The 10,220-nt window shown below is 42.5% G+C and overlaps 1 protein-coding gene across 1 annotated transcript; it reads left to right on the top strand.

Annotated features, from left to right (window-relative positions):
- Positions 1–1,550: 1,550 nt before the first annotated feature.
- On the top strand, positions 1,551–10,097 carry LOC124672470 (DDT domain-containing protein DDR4-like). Its single transcript, XM_047208691.1, has 13 exons — positions 1,551–1,800; positions 1,857–1,993; positions 2,152–2,262; positions 3,203–3,289; positions 3,380–3,417; positions 3,504–3,585; positions 4,654–4,760; positions 4,861–5,035; positions 6,938–7,030; positions 7,233–7,353; positions 8,190–8,232; positions 8,340–8,534; positions 8,622–10,097. Exons 1-13 carry the CDS (start codon positions 1,551–1,553, stop codon positions 9,397–9,399), a joined length of 2,217 nt encoding a protein of 738 aa, XP_047064647.1. The 3' UTR covers positions 9,400–10,097.
- The last annotated feature ends 123 nt before the right edge of the window (positions 10,098–10,220 follow it).

Below are 10,220 nucleotides of genomic sequence, written 5' to 3'. Positions count from 1 at the left end.
CTGTCGTACTCTTGATCCAGGAGCCACACCATCCTACATGTTTGCACAAATACAACATATTATGAGCAACACATACATGAGAATATATCGAAATAAGCCATCACAAATACATCAAATACATACATATACATTCATATCTAGGGATATAACACCATATGAGTTATTCCTTCACATACACATTCATGAAATTTGATACCTAGGGTTCCTCCACAAATCTAGGATACATACATATCTAGGGTTCCTACATATACACATTCAACACTTACATACCCATTTCAACACATACATAGCCATTTCAAACATCTTTGGATACAATGCATACAATCTAGCAAATTTGACATCTATGGTTCAAACACATGCATACAATCTATGGTTCGAATCTATGGTTCAAACACATGCATACAAATCTATGGTTCAAACACATGCATACAATCTATGGGTCCAACAAATCTATGGTTCGAATCTATGGTTCAAACACATGCATACAAATCTATGGTTCAAACACAACCAACATTTCCAATCTAGGCAAAACGGCTAAATCGAATTAAACCGGAGCAAATCTTGGATGAATCGAAGGGGAACGAAGGGGAATACCTTGAGGATTGTATGGGGATTGATTTGGCCGGCCAGATCTGTCCAATCCGTGGACGATTTGGTGGGGGGCGGCGGAGAGGCGGCCGGCGGCGGCGGTTGGAGGAGAGAAAGGGAGGAGAGAAAGAAGAGAAAGAGAGGGTCGGGCTGGGGGCGGGCGCGGGCGCCACACTTAAGTGGATGTGTGGCGCCCGTGGCATCGGCGCCACACATGCTAGTGTGGCGCCCGTGGCATCGACGCCACAAGTAGAGGCTCGCCAAAACGGCTAAGTCCCAGACGTCCGGAGCCCCTGGATGTTTTCGACCGAAAACTTGATATAAGTTGGCATGTGTGGCGCCGATGGGAGGGGCGCCACACATGCCGCCACGTCCGGATGGGCGCACCGGCCTCGGCGTCGAGGGCGCCACGTCGGCCGGGAGAGTGGCGCCGGCGAGAGGGCGCCACACTGGCATGTGTGGCGCCGATGGGAGGGGCGCCACACAAAAGGGTCAGATGGGTGAAATAGTTTCGCCGGAGGGTCAGTCAGTGCTTTTCTTTAAGTTTTAGGTTATTTTTGTGCAAATCGCCATGGTTTGAGGCTAGTTTTTTTCCGATATACAGATGTAATCATTGGCTGTGCTTTGGTGTGTTGGTCATTTGAGTTCTTAGCACATAAACTTCCCGCATGTCTGGATTTGGAAAACCGTTGCACTTGAAAATCCTGTCAGAATAAGTACTTCCGTAGAAGCAACGGTTTGAAGGTCGACGAAACCCTGGTTCAAAACCCTACACCGAGCAGGTCGACCCCGGCACTACACCGAACCGAAGCTTGTCCCGTGCTCCCGACCCGTACTGTATGTTTCACGTTGACGCGTCCCACCCGAGTCGCCTGCCTGCCCACTGCCCAATCCCTCTCTCGCCCGTCTGCGGGCGGAATCCCACTTTTACCCTCCGCTCCCCTCTCTGCTCCTCCTCTCCCATGGCCTCCTCCTCCTCCTCCTCACCTCCCGCCTCCCCCTCCCCATCCGACTCCAACCCTAACCCCCACGCCAACGCAGATCCTCGATCGGATCCTCTCATGCCCGCCGCCAGCGACGGCGACGGGGCCTCCCCCGCCTCGCCGGACCAGCCCGAGGCGGCGGCGCCGGCGAAGGAGGACCACGAGCCCCCCGAGCCGGCGGAGGAGGCCCCGACCCCCAGGAAGACGCGCCTGCCGCGCGCCTGCAACAGCAAGCCGCGACCCCCGCCCCCGCCCCCAAGGAGCGCCCGCGCCGCCGGGCCGCTGCGGGCGCCGCCGCCGACGAGACGCCCCAATGCCGCGTCGTCACGCCGCTCGTCTCCGAACCAGACGCGCCCGCCGACCTGCCCCGCTGGCGCCTCCGCTGCATGTGGGAGCTCGGCTCCGTCCTCAACTTCCTCCACGTGCGTGCCCCGCCCCGTCTCACTCATCATGCAACGCCCCCAGCCCCTCACTCGCTCCAGCTGCCCCCCACAGTGCACGGCAGCTCGGCTTGTTTTCTCCGGTTGGGCTTCCAGAGATAGGGTTAGGGTTTGACGCGGCTGTTTCTTCTGCCACGCAGGTGTTCCGCCCTCTGCTCAACATCACGGACGAGCTCACGGCGGAGGATCTCGAGGCCGCGCTTATCACGCCTAACGCCACTCTATACGATGTTCACATGCCGCTGCTAAAGGTCACATCTCCTTAGCTTGCCTAGTTTTTCTTTTCCGATCTATGTCTCTCTTCTACTATCTTACTAGCTGGAGTGAGTTCTGCACTGTGTGTGTGTGGGAGTGCATAAGCATTCCCATGTTTTGTTCATGATCACCACAAATGATGCTTGCAACAATCACAACTTGTTCATTTCTTTTATTGCATGCATGCTGGTTCTAGGAGCTTGGTGCTAATCATTAGGAGGTGTTCTGTTAATTGTTTGAGAAAATGCTGCAATATCAACATGACTGATGCTACCTAACCCATTACCACAACATGCTTCATTAACTCATGTACATATGTATGTCATCATGTGCTCTGTTAACTGCTTTTATTACTACCTGTTTACACAATACAGATTACTCGTCCAACATCTCTAGGGTTCGGTTAGCATGCTGGGTATCTCTTCTTCCTTTAGTTCATTAATTGATGATGTATATATGTATTTGATCATATGCTCTGTTAACTGTTTTTGTTACCTGTTCGCACTATACATGCTATTCGGCCAACATCTCTAGGGTTCGGTTAGCATGCTGGGTATCTCTTCTTCCTTTAGTTCATTATTAATTGATGTATATATGTATTTGATCATGTGCTCTGTTAACTGTTTTTGTTACCTGTTCGCACTATACATGCTATTCGGCCAACATCTCTAGGGTTCGGTTAGCATGCTGGGTATCTGTTCTTCCTTTAGTTCATTAATTGAAGTATATCTGTATTCGATCATGTGCTCTGTTACCTGTTTTTTTACCTGTTTGCACTACACATGCTATTCGGCCAACGTCTCTAGGATTGGGTTGGCATATTGAGTACCTGTTTTGCTCTTCTCCCTTTACTTCATTTTCTCTGGCTCATGGAGCCACACACAAACTATGCAAACATCCTCCTTGAGTTCTCATGATTGTTCATCACATTTGCAGTCAATTCCCCCAGTTACCCGCATGGCTATGGGGCGCGGAACCTGGGTGACCGTCCTATGCAGGAAGCTAAGGGATTGGTGGCATTGGGTATACTACTCATATCCCATATTGCAAACAGTTAAATGACGATATTGGCAATCCATTCAATTGTTCAACTAATAAAGACCAAAACTGCAGGTTGCAGAAGGTGATCTACCAATAGTTGCGTCGCATGGGTTAGTCCTGTACATAAGAAATGTTTGGTACAATATCGTTGATTCAATCTTATCATGATAATTTTCTAATTCTTCTGTCTGCACAGAGCTGAAATTGAAATGTACAAGGAGCTAGAACCGGCAACTCGTTTAGTGATCTTGAAAGCAATATGTGACATACGTGTTGAGGTTCGTGCTCATTTTTATTGTCATCTTACGGAGACAATGAAGTTTGCGACGTTTCGACCTTTTCTTATGTGCTTCACAGTAGACAACTGTAATCATTCCTGGTACAGTTTGATCTCCTACGTCTCACATGTGTGTTTATTGTCCCATATTGTTGGTGTAGACCAATCCTAAGCCTGACTGATAATTTGAATTGAGTTCCATTGTTGTTGATCCAGTTCTTTAGAAAGGTTATCTCGCTAAGATGAATGAAATACCAGCACGACCAATTTTTGTCTACTTTTTTGCATGTATTATTTTAACTGCAATCTCTAGGTCAACCCTAACTCTGACTTGCAATTCGAATTGAGTTCCACTGCTGTTGATTAAGTTCTTTAGAAAAGCTTATTTCACTAAGATGAGTAAAATACAAGCATGACCAATTTTCGTTGCCTTTTGCATGTATTATTTTAACTGAAAACTTTGGTAAACAGCCAACAATCTGGCTTGTGGGTAAGGCATTCACATGCCTATGGAAATTCTTCAGCACTTACTAATGTGGGTTGCGACAACAGTTACTGTTTATTCTACTAGTATATTGGTATTTTAGCTTGGATAAGGTTAACTGACTTTGTGGCTCAAAAGAGAATAATTTGACGGAGAAAGGCTGATAATAATGTGAAAAATCGTGAATTTTTTAACAAGATCCCACTTTTATCTATCTAATTCTCTTATTTTGAGCATGAACCTAACAATTGGAAAATTAACAACAAACTAACTAAAATTGGAATTGAACTGGATTAGTGTATGTCAAATGAGTAATTTAATTGGTACATTTGTAGGAGTAAATATAATTTTGTAGGGGAAGGAGCCCCGCACTAGCTCTTGTACTTCACAATAGAGACTTTGTTGAAGAAATTTCAAATTAGGTGCTGGTTTTTGAGAAACATTATATGAAGAGAGGCATTGGGGTGTTTTTTTGTTTGACTTCCTATCTTTGTGGAGGACAATTGCAGCCAGCAGCTGGAGTGCTGTGCTACTTTCGATATGTTTGGAAATATGATAGCTCACTATCAAGCATACATTTTGCAGCAAGAGGACATACGGAACCACATTGACAGTTCCGTAAAGCGGGGTTATGACCTTTCAACCTTCCGTAAAGAACGAATTGGTGGAGATTCCCTTGGAATCTCATATTGGTGGGTCAAAAAAATTCCGCCATTTTTTGGTTGAAAAGTATCCTGAAAAGTTTCATGGTTCAGATGTCACGGTCCATGCTAATCAAGTCATGTAAAACAGGTACGAAGATGATCCAATTCTTGGACATAGATTGTATCGAGAAATTAGACGAGTGGAACAGGTGAAGAAGGAACCGGGGAAGAGATCAAAGGGAAAAAGAGATTCAACTCCTCCAATTGTGTCTTATCAGTGGGAAACTGTTGCATCCAGTTTTGATGAGTTTGATGATGTTGCAGTAAGTTCTGAGTTCTTGATATACGCTCCATATAGTGTGTTATACTGTTATTCCCTCTGTCTGGATATATTAGGCTATTTTTTGGGGTAGGACTAGCCTTTTAGGTTTTGACTAGCAATTATTTACTCGATTAGCTTGTAATTTATGTGACAGAAAATTGGTGCCATGTGTCTGTACTAAAAAATAATTATGGTTGTGATTTTTTTACACATAAAATTCATTATATGGAGTAAGCAATGGTCAAAGGCCTTTCTTGTAACCAAACAAAATAAGCCTTACATATCCTGACAGAGGGAGCACTAAGGTGTACTTGTTCTTCCAGCAATCGCAATTATATATTGCTGATAATGAATTAACATGTCTTTAGTCAATCCTAAAAATTACAGAGGTTATATAACATGAGTGATGAGTGTTCGTGATCGAGAAGTCACTTTAGATCACAAGCTACATGGAGCTCCTTTATTAAAAAAAATCAAAATCCTCGTTTTAAAACTCAAATAAATCTGAAAAAAATACAGACGGACATACAGATGTCTAATATGCGCTTACAACTTTTTGTCAACATATATATGCTCAGATGTGATCTGCACAAAAAAAATATGGGGAGCAAAATGGAGTTTTTTTTCCTTTTTGGAACCATAATTATGTCGTCTAGCCCAAAATATACAGTATTATTTAACAAAACTTTACGGAGATGCAGATCACATCTGTATGTATCCATGGATTTGTTTTCTTTTATTGAAGCTCCTAAATATCTTTTTCCATGTTTTTTTAAAAAATGTCCTCCATATAGCTCGCGAGCCAAATCAATGCACTCGTTCTTTGATTGGTATTAAGGTTGTGAATTGGTTCATCCTCGATCTCCTCATTACTAGCATAGTTAATTTTGACAGCTCTATTGGATGATTATCTACTCTATTGTGAATTGGTTCAGCATACAGATTTACCTACTCTATTGGATTATTATCTGTTGCAAAGTAGTATTACCATGAGAAGTCATGGAGACAGTTTTAAACAGAAAAAAGAATGCTTGAGATTTTCTTTGATGTATCTGCCAGTTCATAGTATAAATTGATCTGCATGAGTGCAGAGAAAACATTTTCACTAGAACAAGAAGAAAAATGTTACATTTTCTAATTTCAGATTTGCTGGATTCATGTTTCTTGTTCTCCATTACATTGATCTGGAGTGTATTTAACATTTCATCCATATCTAGAAGATGGTGATGTTACTCTGCAAAACTTTGACAGCACTGCCACTTTGCAGTAGATATGATTGTAAAACTTGTTTTGAAATATCTTCATTTTTCAGCAGTACTTGGTGTCATTGTAGTAATTCCTTTTCTCGACATATTTGGCTTGAGTTAAGAACAAACTTATTCGCATGTAGCATGGTAGCAAAGGCATCGTACTGCTAGGATGCAATTTATGCCGAAATTAGAATATTATTATTTTAAATGATGTTTTTTAGGCTAATCAATCCTGTAGAACTTCTGTTTCTGTAGTAGAAAATGTCATGCCATAGCAGCAACAATGCTTTCTTATCTCATATACTTTAGTACTTTACATTACTGTCATACAAAACTGCTTCCAACATGTCTGAACTCGCATGAAGTTGTTATAACCAACTCCAATATTTGGGCACCATCTAGCGCATAGTTATTGGTATGCCTGTTTTCAAAACCGTCTTTATTGTGGACAAGAAGGCATCCCAATTTAAATAATGTGCCAATATTTACGTAGTTGTGAATATAGTTGACTAACTTGCGAGGAGCAGAACAAAGTTAAGTAGATAGAAAATTGTTCACTTGAAATGCTAATCAGATGCTACTTCTGACTTAATTGTCGTTGTTATCTTATGCCTTATAATGATTAATTATAGTTATGTTTCTGCCTTGTTTAGGAAAAGCTATTTTCTAGTCGGAACAGGACAGAGGTTTCCCTTGGCAAAAAGTTGAAGATTGAATATCTTCCAGAGATTGAGAAGATTCATAAGGTACATAGCTTATCTAACTGACCAAAATCTCGTTTGAGGCAGACTGACCAGACCCGTTGCTCATTTTTTGGGCCAGGTCAACGACCCAGCGGGCCCACCTGGCCCATTCCCATCCTTGATGTCTAATTCAACTTAATATGCTTGTTTTACAACCCTTTGTTGTTTTGAGCTTGTTAATCTCAACCATTTCTTTGCCGTGCAGAAGAAGGAGAGGTCGCTCAAAAAGCAACAGAGAGAAGCTCTCCTCCTTGATAGTTACTTGACATCAGATGTTACCACTGGTCGCTCTCTTCGTGATAGAAAGCCTGTAACATATACCTTTGGTAAGGCCCCACTGATTAAGCATTGTTATTCAGCTCTAATTCTTAAGTACAATTACAAACATCAAGTTGCAATCCGTCTTGCTCGTGTCACTCTGTATGGTATTATCCAATTTAAACATCTTCAGAATGCTACTTATGTAAATTATCCTTATCAGTTGTACACAATGACACTTCTTGCAGTAAGTGTTCAGTTGTTGAACTCTTTGAGTTGTTTCCTTCACATTAGATGTCTGATTAACCTGCATCACTGACTCACTGTTCTGTCACTTACAATCATGATCCCCTACCCATGGTTTTTTAAGTCGCTGAATAGTTTCTGTATAGTCGCCGAGTCGTTTTCCAGAAATCAGGGCAACTCGCGACTATACAATGACTTTGGTCGACTATACACCGAGTTGCTGCCTTGGCGACTCACTGTTGAGTCACGACTCAAAAACCATGCCCCTACCGTATTTACTTGTTTGTAATTTAGTTTGATTCTTTTGTTCTTATCAGCAGAAAATTAATGTCAAAATGGCGCATAGATGCTGAGAATCTTACCTTTGAAAATATCTCTGTTGACTAGCTTACATTAACCCAACTAGAGTTCTGTTGAGGGCTGGCTATAAAATAACCTCATTTGGTAAGCTTCAAAAATCAGAATTGATTGCTTACTAAGAGGTTACTGGCTGGAAAGTGAGACTAGCATGTGGCTGAAATTTATCTTCTATGCCCCTGTGTACTGGGTACCTCATGTTCCTTCTGGAAACTAAAATAAGCTCTTATAATTTTATTGGTTGTTTGCTTGATTTCACTGCCTGTTCTAGTTACAGTGTTTGACTTTTCCTATGATGCAGATGACTATGACCGCTCAATAAATGAGGCAATCAAAATAACAAAGTATGTCGATCACTATTACTGCTTGATAAATTTCTTTTGGTAGGAGAATTTATGATTTAGAGACAAGAAGAAATTTGGGTACTTATCTTTTACACATTGTTGGACAGGAAAAGAGAAAACTCTGCTGAGCCTGTTACTAATCTCAATAGAAGGATGCTTACACCAAGACCGGAGTCATCAAGCAATGGCAAATTAAATGGTCCCTCACCTCTTGCTAATGAATTATATGATGGAAATTCTTCAAAGTCGGATGACTACCGAGATAGTGATGCTGAAGAAGAAAATGAAACACTTGATCGCAGGTACATGTCTCACTCAACATTTGGTATGTAGCAGTTAATCCCAGTGGGACTTAATAGGCTGAATAACATTCATGCTTTCTTCTGTAGTAACCGACGGAGGAGAAGATCTCGGAGGTACACGCAAGATTTTGTTGAGGCTCTCTCTGATATTGATCCGAACTTTGACAGCGATGATGATATCATGGGAGAAGCGGTTTATGATGAGGAATATTTGAGAACTCGCAAACATCAGAAGACATCAAGTGCGTCTGAAGAGGATGAAGAGTTCCGGTTGGAAGAGGATGTTGAAGATGATGATGAAGAGGAAGAGGAATTTTCTGCGGGCACCAGTGAAGATATAGAGGAGCCCCAACGGCATACAAAGTTGCGAAGTCAGAATGGCCGAGGGGCTAAGCGGAGATCTGTTGGTGAAACCCAGACAGGTCTCAGGCGCAGCAAGCGTTCTTCTCGTCCACGTATTAACTATCAGCAGTATGATTTTTCGGATACGGATGCAGAGGCAGGAAAGGCAGGTAAATCAGATGCATCGGACCCCGATGCTAACTCTGATGGAGAAAATAATATGGAACTCTCAACATCGAGCCAAGAGCAACAGGAAGAAGAGGATGATGACACTGAGGAATTAAAAGGTAGTAATGGCAATAGTAAAATAGCTGAAGACCATGCAGTGGCAGCAAATAAAGAGGAGCAAGAGGAGGAGCAGCCACAGCTGCAGCTACAGTCTGTCGAGAAGACGAATGTTCCCAGCAGAGAGAGTGAAAGTGTTGGAAGAACATTCTTAGATCTAAACGAGCTTGCGCCTGGTGCTGGCTTCGATGACGGGCCAAGTCTGGCAATGAAAGATGAAGACATGGATAACAGTTAGGAAATAAGTTGCGATAGAATCAGTGTGTTAGGGGTTGCTGTTTCGAGCAAGGTGTAAATGCCCAAAGTCATGGACCATGACAATCAATGGGCCTCTGATGAGATGTTGTGGCGATATTTGGATGGTTCAATTTGATCTTTAGTACATTGGTTTACTGTGACAAAAGTGTTGAGGTATCCACCTGGGGTGGTTTCGGGGACGAGCTTCCTTGAACATCATCTGAGCTCTTGGGAGGCCATGCTGACAATATTTTGCACTCCATTGTGTACACTACATGAAAGTGCGCGAGCCGATCAATTGCTGCTGTATTATGGTCAGATTGATCGATGTGGCCGAATGTGTAGATTATAAATTTTATTGCCTCCATATTTATTTAGCCTTAGGCATGATGACGTTGCTGTGTGAAATACAGCAGTATTTCGTAGGGAGCAAACTTGAGTGTGTTGTCCAGTGCTCGGCTTTGAGGAGTTTCTTTTTCCACGTGTAGCATGTAGCTTGAGTCTAAGCACGAGCTGTATTTTGTATTTATATGTGATAACCTGATTAGATTGGTAAAATCTGTGTAGCTGACACAGCCCTACAAACTTGAGCTCCCGGGCCAACGGTGTTGTAGTATTGTTTGAAATTTGCTTTCTGTTCTTCCTAATAGATAAGGGGAGACAATGGTTTAGCATTTATATGCATCAGAAAATGGTATTTCCTTCTACGCAAATTCTTTCCTTTTAAGAACATTTTTATGCAAGTACGATTTGTCTTTAGTTAATTTGCACTTTTTATGGCATTAGTTTCCTTTTGCTGCATGGTTGTACAATGCGTGGTTG

The sequence above is a fragment of the Lolium rigidum genome, chromosome 7 (assembly GCF_022539505.1).
Source record: "Lolium rigidum isolate FL_2022 chromosome 7, APGP_CSIRO_Lrig_0.1, whole genome shotgun sequence".
Classification (NCBI taxonomy): domain Eukaryota; kingdom Viridiplantae; phylum Streptophyta; class Magnoliopsida; order Poales; family Poaceae; genus Lolium; species Lolium rigidum.
The sequence above is the reverse complement of the archived record's forward strand: the minus strand, read 5'-3'. Positions and strand labels throughout refer to the sequence as shown.

What these genes read in the sequence shown, in the direction of transcription:
- LOC124672470 (XM_047208691.1), top strand. Translation starts at nt 1,551, where the DNA reads ATGGCCTCCTCCTCCTCCTCCTCACCTCCCGCCTCCCCCTCCCCATCC. An exon ending in TAAGGGATTGGTGGCATTGG is followed by an intron (nt 3,290 to 3,379) that starts GTATACTACTCA and finishes CCAAAACTGCAG; the next exon opens with GTTGCAGAAGGTGATCTACC. An exon ending in TCCCTTGGAATCTCATATTG is followed by an intron (nt 4,761 to 4,860) that starts GTGGGTCAAAAA and finishes CATGTAAAACAG; the next exon opens with GTACGAAGATGATCCAATTC.